General features: G+C 32.2%; 3 protein-coding genes, 1 long non-coding RNA gene and 1 other non-coding gene across 55 annotated transcripts; 1 reads left to right on the forward strand and 4 right to left on the reverse strand.

Moving 5' to 3' along the window:
* Nucleotides 1-1125: 1125 nt before the first annotated feature.
* On the reverse strand, nucleotides 1126-3911 carry LOC108211625 (tubulin-folding cofactor A). 2 transcript variants are annotated; one of them, XM_017383275.2, is made up of 4 exons: nucleotides 3764-3911; nucleotides 3379-3564; nucleotides 3116-3202; nucleotides 1126-1396 (listed from the first exon to the last, which is right to left on the reverse strand). In XM_017383275.2, the coding sequence occupies exons 2-4, from the start codon at nucleotides 3529-3531 to the stop codon at nucleotides 1295-1297; spliced, it is 342 nt and encodes a 113-aa protein (XP_017238764.1). In that variant the 5' UTR covers nucleotides 3532-3564; nucleotides 3764-3911; the 3' UTR covers nucleotides 1126-1294. The 2 variants fall into 2 exon arrangements, with proteins under 2 accessions (XP_017238764.1, XP_017238772.1); XM_017383283.2 differs by having other exon boundaries at nucleotides 3379-3581; nucleotides 3764-3890.
* A 3332-nt stretch (nucleotides 3912-7243) lies between these two features.
* On the reverse strand, nucleotides 7244-15401 carry LOC108204374 (probable inactive receptor kinase At5g58300). Of its 50 annotated transcripts, none has more exons than XM_064080623.1 (17): nucleotides 15120-15400; nucleotides 14829-14902; nucleotides 14652-14677; nucleotides 14389-14515; nucleotides 13851-13925; nucleotides 13158-13289; nucleotides 12499-12569; nucleotides 11596-12317; nucleotides 11359-11470; nucleotides 11142-11286; nucleotides 10943-11051; nucleotides 10375-10502; nucleotides 9919-9996; nucleotides 8870-9818; nucleotides 8440-8496; nucleotides 8265-8337; nucleotides 7244-7682 (listed from the first exon to the last, which is right to left on the reverse strand). In XM_064080623.1, the coding sequence occupies exons 11-14, from the start codon at nucleotides 11049-11051 to the stop codon at nucleotides 9750-9752; spliced, it is 384 nt and encodes a 127-aa protein (XP_063936693.1). In that variant the 5' UTR covers nucleotides 11142-11286; nucleotides 11359-11470; nucleotides 11596-12317; nucleotides 12499-12569; nucleotides 13158-13289; nucleotides 13851-13925; nucleotides 14389-14515; nucleotides 14652-14677; nucleotides 14829-14902; nucleotides 15120-15400; the 3' UTR covers nucleotides 7244-7682; nucleotides 8265-8337; nucleotides 8440-8496; nucleotides 8870-9749. The 50 variants fall into 50 exon arrangements, 49 of the variants coding, with proteins under 49 accessions (XP_063936693.1, XP_063936689.1, XP_063936660.1 ...); XM_064080619.1 differs by having other exon boundaries at nucleotides 15088-15400; XM_064080590.1 differs by having other exon boundaries at nucleotides 15001-15399.
* A 1239-nt stretch (nucleotides 15402-16640) lies between these two features.
* LOC108213258 (uncharacterized) lies at nucleotides 16641-17771 on the reverse strand. The gene is made up of 2 exons (XR_010285083.1): nucleotides 17627-17771; nucleotides 16641-17253 (listed from the first exon to the last, which is right to left on the reverse strand). It is a non-coding gene; the product is annotated as an uncharacterized LOC108213258 (long non-coding RNA).
* Nucleotides 17772-21524: 3753 nt separating this feature from the next.
* On the reverse strand, nucleotides 21525-24373 carry LOC108196181 (probable calcium-binding protein CML22). Its single transcript, XM_017363346.2, has 5 exons — nucleotides 24217-24373; nucleotides 22501-22740; nucleotides 22179-22381; nucleotides 21930-22104; nucleotides 21525-21833 (listed from the first exon to the last, which is right to left on the reverse strand). The coding sequence occupies exons 1-5, from the start codon at nucleotides 24230-24232 to the stop codon at nucleotides 21712-21714; spliced, it is 756 nt and encodes a 251-aa protein (XP_017218835.1). The 5' UTR covers nucleotides 24233-24373; the 3' UTR covers nucleotides 21525-21711.
* On the forward strand, nucleotides 23844-23915 carry TRNAG-UCC (transfer RNA glycine (anticodon UCC)). Its single transcript has one exon. It is a non-coding gene; the product is annotated as a tRNA-Gly (tRNA).
* Nucleotides 24374-25297: the final 924 nt, after the last annotated feature.

Consider the following 25297-nt stretch of genomic DNA (forward strand, 5'->3'; position numbering starts at 1 on the left):
GAGAACATACACACGAAATTCATTCACACTCATAATTATATTTTTATTTTAGTTTACATTAATATCCTTATAATATCTCATTAAATATTATAGTTTACAAATTGTAAACGTATAGGTAAAGTTTTTTTAACCCATTATTTGACAACATGATAAATAAGTATTTTTTTATTATAAGCGAAATATTCATGATAGTGATATGCGGCAAGCATTCATGAATATTACTCTTATGAATTTTATATTATCCTTTTCTTGGAATAGATAATAAATCTCTTATTTTGTTAATATTTAAAATTTACTATTCATGTAATTGTTGTTGGGAAAACTGTTAAAACAAACCTTTAATTATTATTTGTACGCAGTTGAATTATAAGTTCTTGTCTTCTTTTTATTATTCTTAATTCTTCTTTTATTTTTCTTTGATAAATCTCCAATTTATTCGGTTTTGTTTGGTATCTTTTTGGGAGAGTTTGGTTTTTGTATAGGTTTTTTCATTAATTTTCATGTTTGGGACTACAGTATTTTCGTGGTGTTCGATTTATTGATGAAGATTTATATGGTGATATATTTATGATCGATTGATAAAAATAACAGTGAGAGTATTAGAGCATGCACATATTTTTTTCATTCAACTGTAATATGATTATGCATCTATTCAATTTCGATTATATTTAGACATGACGCATGATTTTTTATTATTGAAATATCTTTCTTTTAAAAAAAAAAAAAGAGTATGAGTTGAGTATTAAATATTCAAATGTTAATCTCTGACTTTCAAAAAAGTTCATTATAAGAAATATTTTCTAATAAAAATTTACCAATCAAAGACGAGTGAGCTTGAATGTTAGTATCAAGTATCGGATTCCCTAATTCATTAGAAAATTATCAAGTGTCGGGTTACTTAATTCGTTAGCAAAAAAAACCCTTCAACAATGTTAAATAGCCATGATATATATAGATCGATGCGACAATTGATACAAAGTGCTGTTTCATTAATTATGTTTAATTATTAATTTTTTTTAAAACTAACTTGAGATGTCTAATAGTTTTTACTACTGTTGTAAATGTGAATATGGGTAAGATGATCCAAAAATAAAAAGGGCATCAGAAATTCAGGATACAATACTCTAACACACAAAATGTTCAGATTTATATTTAAAACAAGTTAATGAAAAATTCTCTTACTAGCACAAATGACTGAATCCCAGTAAACCTCACAATTAGAAGTACATGACAATATATAAAACTAACAATAACCAAGTCCTCTGAGAAAAATCTGTTGTCTGACAGCTAGATGCTAGTCTTCTGTTGTTTCGACCACCTTTTCCAGATCCGCTATGGTGGTTTTAGCTTCATCAATTTCTGGGCCTTCTTTCTGATTCGATTCCTCCAGCTCAGCCTGCATGTGAAATCTTGTTAATCAAAGTCAAATTCCTGAAATTTGACTGTTTATGTTCAAACCAGCAGGCCAAACATTAAGAACATAAATTGACAACAAGATTATCCAAACAAATTAATAACACAAATTGAACCGGACCAACACTCTTAAAATGATGACCAACAACATATGCAGCAACTGAGAACAATGCACAAAAAAATAAGATTCGTTTTATTAAGAATCATTGTTCATGAACTAGGATAAGTATCGGCCTCCAGTGCCTCGATAGATGTATTCCTGCAACATGAACTGTCTATCATCATGGGTACTGACTACTTCTGAGTTGATTTTAAACAATCGCAGGACTAGATTAAACTGTGTGTCCTTGCTACCTATTCCACGACAAATTAAATAATGATCTGTTATGACATTGAAAAATCATATTAGAGAACAAAATATGCGTCAGCATTCGGATGCTATAAATGCATGCAAGGACCCAACTAATATTTGTTCATCTGGATCAATACAGCTACTACTTTACTGGAATAGCAAAGCACTATATCCTTCTTCAGTTCCAAATGCGAGGTAGGAGTAGGAGTAAAGTAGAGCAGGAAAAACTAATTTAGACATTCACAAAAGTGAAAGGAAATACAATTCCTCCACTTAATCTCACACCCCTGAGAGCAAGTCCAATACTAAAACTAAAATAGCTATATTTATTGCTATAATTTGAGACCAAAAAGTAGTTTTTGGTATTAAAATACAACTAGTGATCCACTGCATAGTTCTAAAATAGGACCAACTACATTCAAATCCAATGCATAGTATATTTTAACATTTTTCGATGATGAATAAATTTCATTTTCCCTTCATATTCTAGTTGGTTGGATGATGTGGCAAGGATGGTTATAGTTATCTTTAGTCCTAAATACAGGATCAACAGTCCATTTATGCATTTACATGACCAAGTATAGCTATGCATTGGAGTGGTGATTTTGCAAACTTTGTTCTATATTATAGCTGTATAACCAATTATAGCTATGCAATGGACTTGCTCTGACAAGTGAACAGCTACCCAAAAAAAAAAACAGAGTTTTGCATACTCAGTTGGGTGCCAATTTTTTCGCAGAATTTTGAAACACAATTCCTTCTATTTAAATGCTAAACATAAAGAATTGGATTTTTCTATACATGCACATTGTAGAACCCAATCTATTATACACACATTTGAAGCCCAGTCCACAGAAACTCAGTTGGGAAAACAGTACTAAACACAACAAACTGACTGTTAGTCTGTTACAAACACTGAATACGAACAAGACCTATTAGAAATTTGATTTGGACCATCTCCAAGTTTTTATAACCCCTAGCAAATGATGTGTGCCAATTTGCTAATATTCTGTAATTTAAGGGTTCATATAAAGATATATGACTTGGCACGAAAATGTTCATACATCGCCTTAATCTATCAAGACTTCACACAACCACCCAAGAAGCACTACCCTATCCTCATTCTTAATCCTATCTGCTCAATATATTCCTATCCTACCTAGCCTTTAACACTCAGACTAAAAAGTTCTGAAGTCGGACCATGCAGGTTTCGTGGTTGTATCCATCTTCACACTTTGGATTATAACTTATTCATGTCAAGTACCGCCTATTGTGGCATCCACGAAGTTCAAGTTAAAATTTACTGCAATAACTTAGCAACCAAAGAATCAACATACAACACAAACCTACCAAAATCCCCTTAAGGTCAGCAAGCGAGGCTTCCAAGCGTTTGTGACAATCAGGAATCATCATTCTCGACTCAGCAAGCACATTTTCCTGATAAAACGCAATTCAGGTACACAAAAGAGAAAAAAATAACCTTCCACAAACCCTCTTAAACATTTAAAAACTCTCATCAAGCACTATCACATTCCTGGTTTTCCCCAATTTCGATTCTTTTCGATACATAAATCAAGATTATTTAGACAAAAAAGGTCAGAAAAATCCCAAACCTGCTGTTTAATATCATAGGGATCAGCTCCCGCGTCCTTCATGGAAGCCGTCTTGGCAGCCTCCCTCTCGACTTCTTTCTCATAAGAATGAAGCTCCTTAACAATGCGTTTGCAAGTAGAGGTCTTAATTTTCAGATTCCTAATACTTGCCATTCTAACAAAAACCCTTCTTTACACTTTCTTTATCTGCTCAACAAATACAACTGCAACCATCATTCTAAATTTCCTACCAGATAATTTTTAACCAAGTCGAGAATCGTAATTTATGCAAGAACTAAAAACTGAAATGGGGATCGAGATCATTTTAGCATAAACCCTAAGATCAGAAATTAAACATATTTGCGAAACAAACAACGAAAGATTAGCTTAATGATTGTTTGATTACCTGTGGAGTGTGGATGGATTGCTTTGATCTCTGGATGAAAGAGCTTACTGATAGCTTCGATCTCTTGTCGTTTAGAGTGGGGCTCAACTATAATTATTCTGAGGGGATGCTCTAAAGTATTTTATTTGAAATTAAAGGGGGTATTCGATTAAAATTTTAATACATTATTTTTAGTTTAAATTTTAACTAGTGAATAAAGTCGCATTTCGCGGTGGCGTTATAAATTTTGATGCGAATTAATATTATAATAACATAAAAATTTAAGTCATTTTTCCATTAAACATATCACTAATGAAAAAAAATATTATAATTAGTAAAGAAATTTGTTTAAGTGGCCATCTTGTCAAACACAATACTAATAATAAAATTAGTTTGAACTGGCCTTTTGTGAAAAACAATATTAATCCATAATTATTATTTTTATGATAAAATTAAATATTATAATTTAGATCAAAATTAGTCTGAGCCGCTCTCTTGTCAAACACAATACTAATAACAAAATATTATAATTAAGATATTAGTTTGAGTCGTCATATTGTCAAACACGATACTAATAAAAATTATTATAATTATGATAAAATTAAAGATTATAATTGGATAAAAATTATTTTGAACCGTCGTTTTAACAAAAAAATATTATAACATAGATAAAAATTATATTAGCCACTATTCCGTCAAACATAATACTAATAGGAAAATTATTATTATTTAAATAGAAATTAGTTTGGGCCGCCTCTCGTGCCCATCAAACACAATACTAATCGAGAATCATTTATATTATTAAAAAATCAATATATGATTCCTATTTTATATATACTATTTTTTTTGTAAATATTTTGAACCGCCGTTTTAACAAAAAAAATTTTATAACATAGATAAAAATTATATTAGCCACTTTCCCGTCAAACATAATACTAATTGAAAAATTATTATTATTTAGATAAAAATTAGTTTGGGCCGCCTCCCGTGCCCGACAAACACAATATTAATCAAGAATCATTTACATTATTATAAAATCAATATATGATTCTTATTTTATATATTCTATTTTTTTTGTTAATTATTTTTATTTTATGATTCCTATTTATTAGTTAAAAATTATTATTCTTTTATGTACCTAATTTTTTGCTATTAGTTTTTTTAATGATTAATATCTTTACAATCCTTGATATTCTATACGAAATTTTAAGACTAAGTCGAAAATAAAAATCGTACGTATTATCCTACACATCCTAAAAATAAATTGTATTTTTATCTATGATTGTTAGTTTAAATACATATAATCCTACTCGTTTTAGGATTCCTAAGTAAGAAAAGAATAATAAAATAAGTATTAAAATATATTTTATAAAATTCTTATAATCCTTGGCAGTGATTTATAATATTTATTTGTTATTTTATAAAATATGTTTTACTATTTATTTTATTTTTTGTTAAAATAGACTTTTTTTTCGTTAAACTGCATTTAATTAAACCCCGTGCAGATTTTTCCCAAATTGCCCCTCCCTTCTGTTAGACTTAACGGTGATTTGGATGGAAAGTGTTAAGTGGGTGTAAAACGTTACAGATTAAAAACTTATGAGTGCAACCTACAAAATTTTAAACAATGAGACAAAATCGCAAAACGCCCCAAAGTTGCAGGTGCAAAGTGTGATTTATTCTTATTAAATTAAAAAGAAAATATTTAGCACACTTAACTAAAATAGTATATCAATTCAAATATGTTCGCATTTTAAAAAAAATCTATTAAAAAATACGTTATTCTATCATAATTTTATATTCACAATAAAATCAATTAAATTTAAAATATGTACGTTAAAATAATAAATATTGTAAATCACTTGTGTATTGCACGAGTTATAAGTTATTATTATACTGTTAAAGCCGAAACATTGAAAGTTTGGCCGGTTGATCGGTATTTGGGTCGAAATACGGGCCTATTTATTTAACCAATTTTTCTTTTTAACTGAAATATATTGTTTTTATATTTTCTAATTAAAAGAACTCAATTTTCTAAAATAACATTGAACAATATAGTAATTAACTTTTTAACTAAAATACCTTATAAAATTAATTAAATTTAGAATATATACGATAAAATAACAAATATATCAACCGCCCGTGCGTTGCACGGGTTATAAGTTAGTAAAAGTAATAATCAAACAAACAAATTATACCTCTTTATATCTATTTAGCCAACCAATTATAACTTACCAATTTAGCCAAGCTTATAGCGACATGCTCTTAAGAAAATCTCCAACGGGTTGGCTAAATCAGTTGCATAAAATAATAAAAATACTGATTTGCTACACATTTACTAAATCGGTACAGTTTTGTTATAGCTCAGGACATGATCAATGTTGTCTATAATTCTAGCCAAGAGTTTTGTTTTGAAGGAGTTACATAATATACTTTAGGTCCTGTAGGATGATTTTGCTAGGGTTTCCATATACAGCGATAGAGTATTTTCAAACTTTGGAATGTGAGGTTTATTCAATTTGCTAACATAAGGGGATCATGTATCCGTCAGATTAGATTTTTTTATCATCCCAAGCTATTTTGTCTACCGGATCAAATATACTAACATAACTAGCAATCTTGCCCGTGCTTCGCACACGAGTAATACTATATTTGTAATATTAATATTTAAGTAATAGATTTTAATGTATTCTAAATTGTAACGCGCAGACCACAGTTATTACCTTGATCGCAGTTATAACCTTGATCAATAATTTATTATTAAACTTTCAGTGATTCAGACTATAACTCACTCAAATTTATTTTTTTAGACCAGACTGAATATCAGATGCTTCAGACACGGTCGGAGCATTAACCTTCTAATTTGATGCCAAACAAACAAAGTGCATGCAGACACAGGGCAGCTGGTTGTATATTTGTGCAAAATACAAAAATTTGAACAAAGCCCGAGACTAATGAACTACATTTTATCACCGCTTGCATATTTGAAGATAAGCACCAAGACAAATGAATGAAATAATATCTCTCGTCATGCCAGAAGTAGTTTCTTGGTTAAGCTTAAATCATCAGAAGTAGTTTCTGAGATAAGCTTAAATTAGAATATAAGCTGTAGATCAAAGTATCCTAAACTGGTCACATTGCTTGCACGTGCAGATTTAATCACTTTTGTGAACCAATGCTTTGAAGTTTGTTTAGCTTATTTCGTGCAACTGAAAGGATCATCTTATTTTCACGCATGTGCGGCACTGTTGTTAAATTTGATAAGTAGCCAAAAACAGAATACTTCAACCAAACGCAAAGCCATCCATTATGAATATAACATTAATCTGAAGCATTCAATAAGGTTTGGAAAAAACACAAATAACTTAACTAACATCTATTGCGAATAGTTTGTTTAACTAACATCGTTTATTTTTCCTTCTATATTTGAAGTTATTGAGTATAATAATATTGAGTAAGATGACCTACATAAGAAGTTATTGGCATGGGATCAAAAGAATACAGTATAGAAATCATAAACTACATTATCCTAGTGCAACATAAGAAGTTATTGGCATGGGATCAAAAGAATACAGTATAGAAATCATAAACTACATTATCCTAGTGCAAGGAGTTCACTTCTCAGTTGGCTGACAAAATGTGAAAACCTGTACAGCATGACATGTAGAATAGAACATTTCTGATTGTGCCAAGTACCACATCAAGTTAAAATGCAAGAAAAATTATCAAGACTATACAAAAGAACATATGCTATATGTTGAACCCTTTTAACAACTGATTATGTGGAATAATAACCTCCAGCCGCATATTCTGGAGCTACATAACCGGATGTTTCAAAACTCTTGTAGACACATGGGTTCTTTCATGTTCTGACACTTCTTTTGCCAGCCGAAAATTGTTCTTTTGCCAGCCGGAAATTGGAGAGTTTTGCAGCCTACTTCTGTTAATCAGTAATGAAGTGTTTGCAATGCAAAATTAATTTAATGGGAACACAATAAACAATCAATATGTTCCACATACAGAATCAATATTCTGGATGTTCTAAAATCTTGATGAATCACATTGACTTCTAGACTCTGAAGAAATGCAAGACCCTTTGCGCACCAAGAGCAATACTTTTAAAAAGATTCCAGGAGAGCGGTTGAAACTTAAAAGTAAGAACCCACTATTAAGTACCCAACTCTTTAAAATTATGTAATAGATTTATAAGAGAACCACATAAGCATAAAAAGTTAAAATTTCCATATATAGCATGTGGCACCTCTTCCTTCCATCAACACGGGACCACAAAATATGAACTAAAAATCGATGCCTATGAAAAGCAGCCTCCTAGAGTTGGATTTTGGTTCTGAAGTTCTTTCTCAACAATGATCGAAAATTCGAAATTGATTTTTTTTTTAAGGTATAATTTACAGCTGCATACGATCTAGAACACATAACAAATATTTTAACCTTTAACCCCTATTTTAGCAAAAAAATACAGTTCAAGTTAATTTAAAACAGAAATTGCTGCTAATTTTACCTTGTCTCTTGTTGCTAATTGCTGCAACGGAAACTCCTTATAGGAGGTTGGAGAGTATTGGCCAGCAGACCATCTGTTAAACCAAATAACAGCAAACTGGAATAATGCTCCATCATAAGATCACAAACAAAATATAGCATCTCAAATCATTAAATTTTTATGTTAAGAAAATTACCAGCAACAGTCGCTCAAATCGGCAACATTATCGGGAATGGAGTTCCCTCGCTATTTCCTGTCAAGAAACAATATTGGTGTTGTAAATTGCATGCATATAAATTGTTTTCAATTTATCAAAATTTCTAAACAGATCTGAATTTTATTTGTCCGTCATAATTACCTTTGGAATCTTGCTCTGTGAAAATGACAGCAGAAAAAAGACTAAAGAAGAGCATCCCACTTAATATAGGAGGCTTCTATATTAATCCAGAAATGAAAATTTTATTATAAAAATATTATATATGGAAGGCTCTTGCGGTCCAGTGTTGCTTATCACCACTTTTCTATCCCTAGTAAGCCTCTAAAAGGCATGCAAATGGCAGTGCTAGGCTATGCAATTTAAATGCTCCAACACTGAAGCTACTTGTAAATATCTTTCCGGCCCTTACCTGACTAACCTTCAAACGATCATGTTGTATAATCTTGATGTATAATCAAGGTCACTGCCCAGCTCATGACCAGATTCTGGTCATGTTGAGTTCTAGTTGTATGCCTGGAACAAAAAAGAAAACAGAACTCAACTTTAAATGCTATAATCTTATAAACTTGTCTTGTCATTATCTGCTAGCTGTATAATTATTTGTCCTTGGATTTAATCTTGATTCCTTATTGAAGATATTGCTCTATCTTTTCCCAGTATTTTTTTCATTTTATATGATCAAAGAGACAATGCTAGAATTTTCGATGGTTGTTGTAGTTACTTTACCTTACGATATCACTCACATTTTTCAGAACAAATAGATCTGATTAACATATGAAAAATATAAAAAAATTCTTGTCCTGTGAATGACCAAAACTTTGGCATTGAAATTTATCGAGGAAAAGAAGACTAATACTATTGTCACAGATTCACTCTTGTACTAATAGAATTCCATGGCAGACTTGCAAATGACAATAGGCGAAAGACTAAAGAAGAGCATCCCACTTAATATAGGAGGATCCTATATTATTCTGGAAATGACAGTTTTATTATAGGAACAGAAGATTTGGCAGGCTCTTGTGGTCCACTGTTGCTTATCACCCCTTTTCTATAATTGATAAGCTGGAGTCTATAACTTTCAATCACAAAAGTAAATATCTTTCAAACACAAAAGGGGTTTATGGAAGGGTACATTTTGCTCGTAAAACTGGTGATACAAAACTATTAATAACAGAGGGTGAAACTAACTTGATCAAACACATAACAGCCATAACTTAAATAGATTGAGCATCTGAAAAGAACATTACCTGGTGCTTGAGTTGATGTTGATAAGCTGGAGTCTATAACTTTCAATCACAAAAGTAAATATCTTTCAAACACAAAAGGGGTTTATGGAAGGGTACATTTTGCTCGTAAAACTGGTGATACAAAACTATTAATAACAGAGGGTGAAACTAACTTGATCAAACACATAACAGCCATAACTTAGATAGATTGAGCATCTGAAAAGAACATTACCTGGTGCTTGAGTTGATGTATGGATCCATGACTTAGATGACTGGCTAGAGTCCGAATACCAAGTGGTAGGTGGGGAACCTACATTGTAATTGAAAATTTTTTAAAAAGGCATTTCACGTGCAGTAGATGTCTCATGATCAGCAACATGACCATCGTGCATCATGCGTATAACAATGATAAGTCTGTGAATAACGTCCCCGTTGTTTTTTATGCTATCCTAAAAGGGACATAAACAGAGCTCAGTAGTTGTATTAAAATATCGTATGAAGCTTTCCAGGTAATACTAAAAATTCCCTTACCTCACCCACAGTTTCAAAAATTAGAAAGGTAGGTAATCACTTAGTGGTCCAACTGTATTCTACCAGTTTTGTATATTATTGTGGGATTTAAATTGTGCCTGTATCTAATCAAGAAATCCAGAATGCTGGAGGTGTCCAAAATGCTGTAGCAAAGAACCTGTAAAGCATCAAGCTTTTCGATACTTTTAACTGGTGTGGATCCATAAAGCCCAACACCTGGAAGATGGACAACAATTACTCTTGTTCCGTTCTTATTACATTGAATGCCAACCCAATAAGTGCACACTGGAACAGAAACATTCCAGTTTAGTTTGCGTTGATGACGTAAGCAGCAGTGAAGTCGAGCAGAGCAGTTTACTTATTACTTTTGCATTATAATAGGAAACAGATCTACAATTAGTTATAATTAGATGTGTAATCTGAAGAAGCTTATTAAAAGCACGAAGCAGTAATCTTAAAGCCAAACTCAAATTCAAATTTACCTGAAAAGCATCATGAATTTCAGCATTAAAAGCATGAATGATAAATGGTCAACTGTTGATCTTGCAAACATATTGCCCAAAACTACCATTGACTCATTCTTTTTTATCAAACTATTAAAAACACACGCCTTTGTCAGCCAAAACTAATTGAGAATCTAAGACAAAATCACACAACACTAAGTGCAAATCATGATCAACTTAGCATAATACAAACAGCAAATCCACAAATTAATCAAATTTTACCGTAACCTCTTAATAGTGATACTTGTCCTATGTCCATCAAATTCAGCACCAAAACTATAGTATCTGATTTCACCCGTGAATCCATGCCTCTCCGAAGCATTATAAGCATCTGAAATCACAACAAAATGCTTTAACCAATCAAAATGACACCTAATCCAAAAAGACATAATGGCGAATGTAATGGTTTGAGATTGCATACTCTGATTTTGTTCGCCACAAAAAATCTTCGATGATCAGCATTTGATCAATTATAATTCACAACTTGCTGTCAAGCCAAACCGAATGTAACATAAATAAGCTCTAAGATCTATAGAGATGGATACCCAAATGCACACGCCTACGACCTGTTTGTTATCAAACCAGAAATTACAACACGGATAACTTATGCAAAATTATCACAAACCAGAAATACGCACCTCTATGCTCCATTGAAGACGAAGGATCACCATTCTGTTGAGTTAGTGAAGACAAATTTGAATTTTGAATTCAAGAAGCTTTTTGTGAAATAAGGAAATCCAAGAATATTGCCTGAAGATCAGGGAAAAAAATCGAGATGAAATTAAAGAAATGTAGAAACATAAAAAACAAACAACTGTTTTCGACAAACAACGTTCCAAAAGCAAAAAAGGATGTGCAAAAGATCAAAACATTACCCCTGGATCAGTGTCCCACAGGCGCTTACGACCTGCTCGAGAAATCGTCACAACTACCGGTCAAAACTCAATCTCAAAAGAACAAAAGAAATTTTCACCACTGACACACAATGAAGCACACATTGCGAGCCTCGTATAGGATTGAGAAGAAACACAATATGAACCTGTCTCGGTAGAAAGAAACCTAAAAAACTACTATTATATTATTCAAAGAAACCTAAAAAACTATTATTTTATTATTATATTATATTCCAACATAAATAAAATATATAAATATTCATGAACAAATTATAATCTTTTTAATAAAATTTTGAGAATTAAATCAACCAGCTGCTCTACTCCTACGGTGCATTACACCAGGAAGTAAAAAAAAAATCATGCCAGAATATAAGGCAAATATGCCAATAAGAACAATGTAAATGATAACCTGCTTTATAGGCAAGCCAAAGGTATGATGCTAAATTTATCAAGAAACTTGTAATCAAGTGTGGATTAATCCATCAAACTCTGACTATATTGTGATAATATATATCTACAAATTGCAGGAGACTTCAAACTCAGTTTCAATACACCTATATGAACAACAGAATTCCTACTTTACCATGTTGGTCCCATAAATTATATACTACCTCTAACTGATCCTTTCTGCCCATACAAATTGCTTTCCCTTGCCAATACCTTCACTTTCAGGATAATTGTGGCCTCCCATGAGGTGCACAGACCTGGTTAGAAGTGACAAAATAATAGTTGTAATAAACACAACTGCAGAATAGTCACTCATTAGCCGACGGATATCAAGTAACTACTATAATGGCTGCCAAGCTAAAATATATAATAAAGTGAGCTTCTCAGGCAACTGCTATATGATAAATTTTTTGTCACTTATTTAAATAATGGAAATACCTTTTGGTGTACGGTAGACAGAACTGGACATTGCACCTTCACACAAACGCTTGAAGAGCAGGTAGCGTTTGCTGTTTTAAAACATGTTTATGGTATCAACATGTGTACTTTAGCTATATACATGTACTTTCTAATACCTAAGCCTTTCATTAAAAAAAACAATTACACATTTGATAGTGGAAAATGACTTGTAGCTGGAACAGAAAGGAGTGATCAATGATGGTTTGCTATTATGATTCTACATTTAGGTTCTGCGTAAAATATTACCGCATATTAAGATACTTATTCACTGCATCATGAAGGATTCACAGAATAAAATAAACCAAACTGGGAAGATGAAAAGCATATTACTACTCCAAAGATGAAAAGCTTATGGTCTATGACTATTACAGGGAGGGGAGCTTATCAGCAATGCTGCATGGTAATTTACATTTTAACTTTGATTGCCATGTGCTTCGAGCATTAGCACAGATTTTATAATATTTAACCTAAAATAACAAAACCAATACTTATGCACTGAACATATATTTACATTTGGTTCATGGGAATTAAACGTAGTTGTAGTTGAAGTATGTTGGCCTGCAATAGAATTAGTTATGGTCAATTCTAAATAGCCTTCTCTGATTTACTCATTATATGAAGAACTACATAATGGTTACCTGCTATAACCTTTGGGCCTGATTGTGGCTTTCACATTTTAGTGGCCAAGCTTTAAATATCAGCTCAAGCTGCATTTGAGAAGATTTTTGAATAACATTTAATTTATCTTTCAGATTTTATATCTCTTGCTCCTGTTGCATAATAAAATTTGTCAGCTCAAATAGAATATGTGCTAACCTATCATCAGTTAAACAGGACACCAACCTGAAAAGAAAATCAGTAGAGCTCCTTTAGTTTTAGGTAGCATTTCAATTTTTTGAATTTTATGTAAATATTATACAGTCTTAAATTTTAAATAAAATTCATAAACTTCAGCTCAAATTTAAGATAATGAAAAATTAGGTTAGTTTAAGTTTTTAGGTTTGCGTCGCAAATGAAATGAAATATGTGCATATTATGTATTCCTTAAATAATTTCAAGAAATATGTAGGCAGCTGGTAGTTTTTGCTCAATTCTACTTTTCCCTCTTATTAACTTTACAACTTTGTTGTTATCCAATCACACATTACATGTGCTCGTATATTGGTTGTGCCTAGGATAATTATTCTAATGTGTCTAAATTTTGCCAGCAAATAGAGAGAAAAAGAGAACTCCATTAGGCTGGGAAGCTCGATTAAGGATAGTTGTTGGTGCCGCAAGAGGCATTACTCATATTCTCACAAAATACAATGGCAGGCTAAACAGATTTGTACCTTTGACAGCAGAATCCAACAAAGAGCCAGCGGATGCATTCTGATGACCATTTGATAGTGGAAAACGACTCGTGGCTGGAACAAAAAGGAGTGATCAACGATGGTTTGCTATTATGATTCTTTAAGAGAAGAGCAAAACAGTGTATGCCGGATTTCAGATTTAAGTTTGGTTTTCACAACCATGATCCTTGTCTAAACCGTAATTTTGTTATATTGAATTCATTTATTCTTGTATGTCCGCACAAAATTAGTAGCCAAAGTACATACTACATCAAAACGATGATATTATAATTAGAATCACGCAATATGGTGAAAGTTAAACAGAGATAGTCTCAAGCACAAAACCAGGAATGTTCTGATTCTATTATGAAGGTAATGATATCATGAAATGGCTAAATGAATAGAAAATGTGATAACGAAACACACGATAAGAACATGTAATAGAAAATGTAATTCCTACTTAATTGATAAATGATGGTATGTGTGTCCATCCTCGATAACAATTCACAATTTCAGTATAATTAGTAAGGATCAATACCACGTATTTTTGGAGCTGCAATCATCAAAGGCAGAGGAAGTACTAATGTTCTTGGATTTCTTAATGTTTTCCAGCCGTCTTTGGAGAAATGAATCCAACGCATTACCGGATGCATGTTCACGACTGCCTGGAATTCATATCTGATGGTGAGTCCAAAAAGCAAACACTTGTTGTTCCTAAATTCAAGTATAATAGAGTGGCCTATATATGCTTGGTCATATGAATTCCAGACCATGGTTAAGGTGATACCAGTAAAGAAATACCTGCTAATTCGTCTCTATCAAATTAGCTGCAGAAAATAACTAATGTTTAAAAACAAATAGTACATAAATAACAAAGTCTGATAATCAAAAGTCTGGTTAAAAAGATACTCATTAAATCAATCAAAATAGAATCACTATAAACAAATCACCAAAGGATGTTCTTGATCTTTCTGATACCTTATTTGCATTTCTTTTCCATTGCATCACTTCATTATCTTCCAGGATCTCACTGATACCTTCCCTTCAGATGCCTGTAATATCAACAAAAAAACACGAAGAGTAAGAAGTTATGTTCAAAAACTAATTCATAGTTCTGTATCACAAAAAGAGACGAAAATGGCTATCACACAATGAAACGTAAGTAGTGAAGATGAAATCAGATCATTATCCATGATCAATAAGAAGAAAGCGAGGTATCAGAAGGAAGTGGGATCACAGGTATGCGAATTTTGAAATTCACGTCGTAACTGGCTGCTGAAATCAAGGGGTGTCACTACTGAAAAACAAATTCGAGAGAAACTGAATGGATCGCCCGACCAAGTTCGGATCTTCCTGTAAATCTTGCACGAAAACGCTGCAGAATGCACCGGGTATAATATGCACCGGATCTTCCCGTTTTGTAATGGATGGTCCAGGTTACTTGTGCAATTACGCCGAAGTCCCTAGATAGGGTTTTATATTTTAAAGAAGAAGGGCAAAACCTGTAATTTGGCATATCCTTTGTATTCAAAAATTAGGATTATATAGATATAGATATAGATAGATTAGGATTATATAGATATAGATATAGATATAGATAGATTAGGATTATATAGATATAGATATAGATTCTTTAATGCTTTAATGTTTAAAATTGCAAGAGAAAACTCAAGATGTCATGACTGACAAACCCTTACAACACAACCAAAATGAAACATCAGTCCACTGCCCCTAGAGCTCTTAGTGCTAGAAGTCGTCTAGAGTTTGATTCCCAGTGTCCCCTGCCCCTGCAGCTGATAGACCTATACTGTATATAAATTGTCAAAAGTAAGATATCCCCATAGCTGACTATATAAGAGCGAATGGAAGGTACCATATGGGCTCAAATGTGTCGTTATAAAGGTACCATATCGGTTCAAATTTATCGTTATATAAACTCAGTCGTAGACCTGTGTGCAGTAGATTATTGTAGTTTCAATATTATTCCCATTCTGATTCATCTGAAGTATTTAGTGCTGCAGGATAAGAAGAAGGCTATTGGTAGATGAAAGAGCAACACAGATTATGTCAAACAACATTCCGGATCTAATTGCGTAAATTAATTAGGCTTTATTAGCATGGTCATACTTTATTCTGCAACATCCAGGTGTCCCAGACCATCTTTCTTAGACCAGACATTTATTAGCATGGTTTTATTAGAACCATGAAGTTCTGATATATGTCAAGGGAACTTACCTGTATTAGATACTAGTATTTTTGCCCGTTTCGCTAAGGCATTTTTAATGTTTAAATTTTTTTTCTTTTTAAAATAATAATTAATATAAAATATTTTATTTGCATGTTCGAGTTGCTTTCCCAATATTTTGTTCTCCATTTTTAATTTACTCTTGTTAAACTTAAACTTGATATTTCTAATATGGATTAGTATTGGGCTGTATATAAGTATATTGGGCTTTTTATTTGTGAATGGGTAATATAAATATTCTATACGGGGTTTGCCTTTTGTTTTCAGTTTCAAAACAGCTCTTCATCTTGCAAGCATGGGGTTTTTCTTCTCCGCTTGGTAATGCCCCTCTTCTGTTAATGTTTCATATTTTTTGTTAAAGTTTTATTTTCTCCAATGCTTCGTGATATTCTGATCCGTGGTTTGCTAATCTAATTTCTAACTGCAGGTATTTTCAAATTTAGTTTAGAGGATAACAGTAGATTTCATTTGTGTCCGCTTCTTCACAACTGAAGCAAACACATGCCTACCAAATGAGAGCTCGACTAATCATACAAAAATAACCATGCTAGTAAAAGATTTACTAAATTAAAAATCAGTCAGCATTCACACTTTGTAAACTTAAGAGAGTAAAAAGGTCATAGCATAGTCTTCTTAGTCGTCATCCCAAAATACATCAGTTTTCACCCTCGTCAAGGGTTTTTTGCGGTCCATCGACAAAGTCAGCAAGATCATCGGCGTCAGCTTTGAGAAAATCAGTTTTCATCAACTCGTCAACGACACTGGCATATGCATCATCAGCATAGTGAGGAGTGCTAGAGCCGCTGACACAAGTTTTGCCTGAGTGGCTATCTTTGTCCTGACGGAGCATGATGCTATCAATATAGAGTTTTCGCTCATACATTGCAAGCCTAATTTGTTTAAGAAACTCCTCTACAGGCATCTGACATCTCTTCCTTATCTCAGGCTCCATAGCTAGCATACTTTTACGTTGCTCCACTCTCTCTTTTAACTCTTTGTGGAAATCGAAATTCTCTGCTGCTGCTGGTACTGGTTGCTTGTCGCCCTCACGATACAGATTCTCGAGAAGCTTAATCCTGAGGATTTCTTGCGGATCCTGTGTATTCAAGTTTGAGAATTTGTAATCAGCCATGGGAAAAGCCCTCTGCAATTACTTTCCTGCAAACCAAAACCTAATATATTAAATCAAAATCAACTGAGCCAAAAATACATGTATAAATGTATAATTAGGTATAAATATACTATAATCGACAAAAGCCCCAAATTCAAACACCGCGAAGCCCTAAATTAGCAACAGAACCGAAATCAAAACCTAAATTCATCCAAATATACATACATATGCATAGAAACAAACAAATTGACAAGCTTAAATTGCACAATTACCGATGAATACACTAATAAAAAAGCGCCTATATGAAATCGATACGATTTCCAAATTATCACAAAAACTCACATACGATTAGGGATCGGTAGTTACAAAACAAATAATAAACCTCTTTCGCAGATCGTCGATGATAAACAAGGTAGTTACCTGGATGATGATGGTGATGTTGGAGCTTCTGCTACGCAAATCGTCGCCGATGGTGAATGAATGAACCTATTTCGCCTTTATATATCCTATCGGGCTGCGTTTGGGCTTTTTAAGAATCGACCTTACTTCCCAGTGTTCTAAATCCAGTTAGAAGTCCTATTTCGGCTTTATGTATCCTATCGGTGCTAGAAGTCCGGTTTCATATTTTTTTTAGTCATTAGTCCAAATCGGTGATTAATCGGATTGATTAATTAAAAATAATTTAATTTAATAAAAAAATATAATTTTATTCAGATTTTATCAAGCTTTTATAAAATTTTAATTAAATGTATATATATTAAATTTTCGAAGAAGTCGGAAGAAATCATCTTATAAGTAAGACATGTTTTTAAGAAGAAAAAAACGGGGATAAAGCGGTTATAGTACATACTTATTCAACAAGAGAGCGGCTCAACATGTTAACTTTTGGAATCTTATGATCATATACTCATGTTATATCGTTTCAGTTAAATGTATATATTAAATTTTGGTTAGATGGAAGTGAATTACATATCAAACTTAACATTTTGTATTTAGATTTTAAATTTATTTAAAAACATATATATATATATATATATATATATATATATATATATATATATATATATATATATATATATACATACATACATATATGTAATGCCACCGCAAAGCAAGGCTTAATCGACTAAAAATAATTCAAATAATATAGAGTTTAGAATACGAGGGCGGTGATTTGGCGCATCTACCATTGCTTGTTTTATTTTATAATTTTCTGATTTTTTTCTGAGATAAAATAGGTGAAATAGTTAAAAAAAAATCAGGATCATAAATGAGAAATTAATACTGTTATCAGCAGTGTTCTAAAAATCCCCGATTTAACCGATAAATCCCCGATTAATCCCCTGCAAGATCGGTCACCGATCCGATTTTTGAAATCCGATTAATCCTTATATATATTTCATAATCGAAGTATATGTGATAAATTATTAAAATTAAAATACTATATTACTTTAAATATGAATAATTATAAAGTTTATAAATATAGTAAATATATTAGTTACTAAATAGCTAATATAATAATAACTAAATATTAAATAATATTTTAAAATTAAAATAAACCCGATTTTAATTCCGATTAATCCTTCCGATTAATCCCCGATTTCCGATTAATCCTTGAATCGGTAGCTCAACCGATTAGGTCCGATTCCCGATTTCTGTAACACTGCTGTTATGATGATTTAATTAACAAAAATTTAGAATGCCGATATATACTTAAATTTTTATCATCACGTACATTGAAAAATAAAAAATAAGATAATATTAAATTTATATATTTTATTATAAAACTTGTGAACAGGGTTTGAAAAAATTATTTTGAATTAAGAATAATAATAACTACTTATCGTATAATAAATTTAGAGTTGAAAATATAGGATTTAATAATTATAAAATAAGATCAATATAAAATTTCATCAAAAAGTATAATAACAATAACATAATTAACATTAATGTAAGTTAATAGATTATTATAAAATCATCAATTGTGTTTGTAGTTATAATTTAACAATTTATGTCTGAAAAAATTACAAAATTGAGTTAATATGAATAAAGAATCTTATGCATTACATGCGAATAAGAATATTCTTTCAGTTACCTTATTTCATATTCTCCAAAATATTTTAATCTCTTTATAAATCACCTTTTATAATTAAAAAAAATTAATATGACATAATCCATGTTGAAAGTCCATCAATTTTTCCTTTCAAAGATGCTCACTGGAACCTCAGTTTTTGTACTCGCTTAAACTATTAAGTTGGATTTGAATTCGTTCATTTTTATTCGAATATGAATTATATATATTTTCAGAAATCTGAATCATAGTTCGACCCCGATTACTCAGATTCTTTTTCAATTTTAAATTTATTGACGTAAATAATTAATTTATAGATATTAATCTATCATGTAAACAATATATGAGACTTAGATGAAATAATAAATTATTCCAAACAAATAAGATAATGAAAAGAATATAAATACAACAGTTTTAATATATGTACGGAATTAATGTTTGTGAATAATAAACTAATTGATTGTGTAGCTCAAGTGGTATTGATTGAGGTACTTGGTTCGAATCTCATGATTAACATTTTTTTATATATAGGAGGAGTTAGGTTCAGAGTTAGGAGTTAGGCTCAAGATTTGTGATATAAGAAAAAGATCAACGGAATTGTAAATATTAATTTGATGAATTTATATGTTTAGGTGAATCCGCCATTGAGCTCAATTATCTCCGTTTCATATACATGCAAGCACAAGTGCACAACCAGTCCAGTTTAAGCACATTTTCAGCAGCTCTGGCAAATTTGTTTCTTTTCTTTACTTTTAGGATGTGGGATTTGGATTGACAACCACTAAACAAAATATGTACCCCAGAATTGGGAAGGGCGGATGGAGATCACAATACAAGGAACTCGGGTTGATGCTAAAACCAGAAGTGACATGCACAAACTCTGATCCAAAGCTAAGACCAAGAATCAAGCATATTGACAGTAATTAGAAGAATCAAAGCTCCAGGGATACATAATCTACAAAAGTACTTATCTTTTTTTGAAATATCGATTCAATTGTCGTTTGAGGGTTAATTTCAAATTTTAATATTTTGTGAAATGCATTCTCATTTTTGCAAGTAAATAACTAGGGGTGTTCGTGTTCATCAAACCGCCCACACCGCATAAACCGCCCGCACCACACCGCAAAATGCGGTTTTTCTTTTTCGTGGTGCGGTTGCGGGTTGAAGTTTTAACAAACCGCGTGGTGCGGTGCGGGTTGCGGTTTGACATTATACAAGTGCGGTTCAAACCGCACCGCTATTTTCTAATATATAAAAATATATCACATATAATTACAAATATTTATATTATATAGATAGATTGTTTATTATGATGTTATCTCCTATGTGTGCATATATATGTTCTAGGGGTGATCGCGGTCCGGTTTGGTTCGGTTTGGAGGTAGAACCGGAACCAAACCATACATTAGCGGTTTTTTAAAATCTCAAACCAACCCGTGACCCGCAAACCAATTAACCCGGACCAAGCGGTGCGGTTTTTGATGGTTCGGTTAAGCGGATTGATCGGTTTATAACTAAGGCTTATAATCAGAGATGAGGATTCATGAATAATATTAGAAAATAAAGTATCATTTTGTCTCCATTTACACAATTTCACATAGTTAAATTAAAATAAAAAATTTAGTCTAATAAAATGCATAAACTTGAATATTCGAAGTCGTGAATTACTGAATTGATATGACTCGTAGTTGGTATTGATAAGTTAAGTACCTAAACAACAACCTAACAAGTATAAACTAAAAAATTAATATATTTATATAAAATTAATATTTTGTATATATATAATATTAAATATCTATATTGTATATATAGAAATATGCGGTTCGGTTTTATAACGGGTTGGGTTAATATAAAACCGAAACCAACCCACAAACCACGGTTTTTTAAATTAGTCGAACCGAAACCGTAAACCTCATTTCGGTTTCGGTTTGGATTGGATTAATATCGGATTGGGTTATGCGGATTTTGCGGTTTAAACCAGACCGTGATCACCCCTAATATGTTCAAGTTACTCAACTAAATTTTAATAATTTTACAATACGAATTAAGGTTAGTATTAAGACGACAAATTAAATATTATAATTACATTTGTTTTTTATAAAATAATTTGTTAGTGTTGAAATCTTTTCATCTTCGTCAGTATCACAATCATATTTTCAGCAGATGGAGAGGAATAAAGTATTAGTAAGATAAGTAGAATGCACACATTGACAGTGTCATATATACAGGTCAAGAAACAGAAAGAGATGTTCATAACCAAGTTTTCCTGGACTCAAATTATTATTAGTTTGAACTATATATAAGACATATCATCAATGTTGCAGTAAGATAAGTCGATGACTGTTAAATATATACACAAATACATGAATTCATACACATTTAACGATCTATCTGCATCTCAGATAGTTTACCTCACTCCAGGGGTAGCTGTATTCTATTTTCTTGAACAACTGATGACTGGATTTTCATCTTCACTACCAAATCCAACCCACTTGATCAGAGCAAAGAGAAATTCTCTAAAGCTGACCTGCCCATTTCGATCCCAATCCATTTCTTCTGCACATTTAAAGAACCAAAAGAATTTAACAGCCTGCACCTATTCGAAGAAATTCATATTATTCCAAGATAGTAGCTCAAAAGTAACGTTCTTACTGAAACGGGTTCTTGTTATGTGCGTAGGAGATCTTTCAAACTGGGATTCATTATTCATTGCATTGACCATGTCTTTCTTGTTCAACTTTCCGTCCCCATTTTTATCAAAGAACATAAATGCTTCTATTATAGCATCAAATGTGGATTTAAGCTGCGGAGAGCCCAGCTCCAATTTCTGAAAAAAATTGGAATGATTAACTAACACAATTAAGTGAGGTGATATATTTAGGTTGAAGTCTAGTAGATTACAGAATGGGAAGAGGTCGAAGGATCTAACAAGAGATAAGCCAGACACAAGATAATGATAAACTCGTTGAGTTGTATCCCATCAGTGCCATCCATATCACAATAACCAAATAGATCATCAATTTCCTCTTCTTCTAGTGGGAGATTCAATATCTGAAAGCATTTCCTCAGTTCCTTGTGGTCAATAGTACCGTTAGAATCTGCATCTGTGTATGAAAGCACACTTGTAAAGGGACGATAGCTAATAATCTTCTAGTGGACCTTTATAAAACCTTCAGTTCACAGATACTATAACGCGATCAAACATGTAAGAAAGTATACTCACCACACTGTTCAAATACACCCTTGACCTCTTTCAGTCCCTCTCGGAACATGGGGAATTTCAATATTATGCTATTGACTGATCTAAAGTTGTTGCGCGCTGGTGAATTTCTCTTCACCTCCATAATTTTCATTTCAAGCTTCGTATCTAATTTTTTGTACTTGTTTCTTGTACTCCCGCAACAAAGAACATCTCCTACCTTGTCAGACAATGACTTTAGAGCAGGGAAGGGTGAAGAAGTTCCTAGAAGATATAGCACAAAAAACACTTTGATTAATGGCTACTTCAAATATAAACTTTTACATGATTGGGACTAATAATACATCTACATATATTGCATTTATAAATAACCTTTACTGTTCCACTGCTTTAGGGACAATACAGTGACAATTTTTGGTACACTTAAATTAACAATGAAAGTAACATGATTAACCCTGTCTGTTTTCCCATAGCACTAGGCAAAATACAAAATAACCAGCTTTGAAGAGTAAACAAGTAAAACGTAACTGACAGAATGGTCAGCTGAGGTTTTGTTTAGGTAACGCGGAAGGTGATTGACTAGTGAGCATGCTGATCCATCATCTCATAATGCCACTTATGGTTGCTTGATTGCCACTATGAGAGATGGTTGCTGCAGCCTGCAGGCAGGGACTTAAATTGTGCAGTAATAATAACAGGCAGGTAGGCTACATCCAATTTTACAGACAAAAGCAGCTATTCATGTTTGGAAAATTTGCAAAATATACCCTTATGTTTCCAAACTTATTTCCAAAAATACAGTCAAAGTATTGCAATTTTGGTTGAAGTTGATTTTCAGGTAGGTTCAACTGAGGTTGCGACTTGCGAAATAAGTAACGGTATTTTTACAATTCGGATATTTCTGAGGAAAAAGTCCCTTTATGTTTTTTGGGTTTTGGTCCCTGACCACCGATTGTCTGAGAGACTTTATCTAACACACAGTTTCATTACCCATTACCATCAGATCTGTATTTCAAGGGTCTAGATTGATTTTTTTTTTTTCAAGTATCCGCTATAATTTTCCGCGGATAGGAAAAGTTCCTATCCGTGAAAATTTTCCGTGGATAGGAACTTTTCCTATCCACGAAAAATTATAACGGATACTTAAAAAAATAGTTTTAATCTGGATCCTTAAAATACAGATCCGACGGCCGACGGCCCTGTAAGTGTGTGTTAAATAAACTGTGTCTGAGAACCAGTTGTGAGGGAGCAAGACCCATGTTTTCGTACTCACGTGGTATGTGTATGGCTAGAACTCTCAAGTCTTAGCATATGTTTATACTAGGAACTACGTTCTTTTAAATAGAAATTTGGCCTGATCCTCATCAGCGTTTGTAGTCCAACGGTTAGGATAATTGCCTTCCAAGCAATAGACCCGGGTTCGACTCCCGGCAAACGCATTTTCATTATTTACATTTTTCCAAAATAAAACACTCGCCATTTCAAAACGATCAAATTTCCAAAACCTTCTTCCTTCAAGCATATAAGCATGACAAGACGCAGATCACATGATAAGAAGGAAAAAAAGAGCTAAAAGATCAAATTTTTTAAACCTATCGAAGACCCACAAAAAATAAAAATAAAAACCACTAAGAACTCAATTTCTTGATCAAATAATTAATAAAAACTTTTATCATCCATAGTGGAGCTGTTTCATATATACAGGCAAAATCAGAGAAATAGAATATAAGGAGAACTTACTCGGTGATTTTTTCATTGGGTTGTGGCTGAGAGAGGAGAAGGACGATGATCATACAGCCTTATGAAGCAAAAAGAAGCTGGAAAGGCAAAGATTAGTATTAGTGCACAAGAAGAAAAGTGGGATAGGTTAAGAAATATGAGAGGGTTTGGAACATTATGTGTATAATCGTTATAGTGGGATATACAGGAATTCTTTCCCGTAGTGGTACAAGAATCTTCATCATGCGTTGGATATAGCTAGTTTTCTCATTCACTATGCGGAGCGGGAATGCCATGAGAGCATATCCTATTTTCTGTATTAACTTGATTATGCTTTTTCAAAAAAAAAAAAAACTTGAATATCCATGCTCATATTAGAATATTTACTTGCTCCTTTCATTTCTTTAAAAAATTTAAGTATAACTTAAGTACTAAATCTAGAATATATAAAATTTTATGAAAATTTCAGATATACGTTACACGTCACAAGGAATATAAGCTAGTATTATATATATCCCTACTATTTTGTTAAAAAAATTAAACGATTCATCACTATTTATATCAAAATACAAAGCATTTATTTTAAAACTTGTTTTGACGAAACTGCTCATTTTAATTATAATATCTTTTATTGTTATATAATTTTATTGGCGATGGATTTCAATATTTGACTAATTAAAACACACAAATAATTTAATTCAATTTCATGCAATCATGAGTTAAGGAGTAGTAGTTATGAAGAGAAATTATCCGATCAATATTTTCGAATAACATGTACTCCCTCTCATTTTAACTGATGTTTGACTTTCTGACATGTATATTGAGGTGTGAGAAAACAATATCTATACTCAATAAAAAAATTAAATTCTTATATCAAATAAAAGTTTAGATTCTAAACTTTTATTTGATATAAATTTTATAAAGAATAATTATGTCTAGATGTGATTTTTTTAACATCTTAAAATACGTGTAAAAAAGTCAAAAGCAGTTAAAATGGGACGGAGGGAGTAGTTATCATACAAAACGAAAGCTATGAATCTAATAAATGGGTGGCAGACTGGTAGGTGTTTGCGTCGCTTTAGTTTCTCTGACCTTTTAGCCT

This window comes from Daucus carota, chromosome 1, assembly GCF_001625215.2.
Source record: "Daucus carota subsp. sativus chromosome 1, DH1 v3.0, whole genome shotgun sequence".
In the NCBI taxonomy this organism is placed as follows: Eukaryota; Viridiplantae; Streptophyta; class Magnoliopsida; order Apiales; family Apiaceae; genus Daucus; species Daucus carota.

Coding starts and splice junctions, on each gene's coding strand:
- LOC108211625 (XM_017383275.2), bottom strand. CDS start 3,531: ATGGCAAGTATTAGGAATCTGAAAATTAAGACCTCTACTTGCAAACGC. Junction 3,203..3,378: donor CCTATGATATTAAACAGCAG/GTTTGGGATTTT, acceptor GCGTTTTATCAG/GAAAATGTGCTTGCTGAGTC. Junction 1,397..3,115: donor CTGACCTTAAGGGGATTTTG/GTAGGTTTGTGT, acceptor TTTCACATGCAG/GCTGAGCTGGAGGAATCGAA.
- LOC108204374 (XM_064080643.1), bottom strand. CDS start 11,051: ATGCTTATAATGCTTCGGAGAGGCATGGATTCACGGGTGAAATCAGAT. Junction 9,997..10,374: donor AAAAGCTTGATGCTTTACAG/GTTCTTTGCTAC, acceptor ATTACAATGTAG/GTTCCCCACCTACCACTTGG. Junction 9,819..9,918: donor TACATCAACTCAAGCACCAG/GTAATGTTCTTT, acceptor TTGTATCACCAG/TTTTACGAGCAAAATGTACC.
- LOC108196181 (XM_017363346.2), bottom strand. Junction 22,105..22,178: donor CTTCGACCTCTTCCCATTCT/GTAATCTACTAG, acceptor AATTTTTTTCAG/AAATTGGAGCTGGGCTCTCC. Junction 21,834..21,929: donor CATAACAAGAACCCGTTTCA/GTAAGAACGTTA, acceptor TTAAATGTGCAG/AAGAAATGGATTGGGATCGA.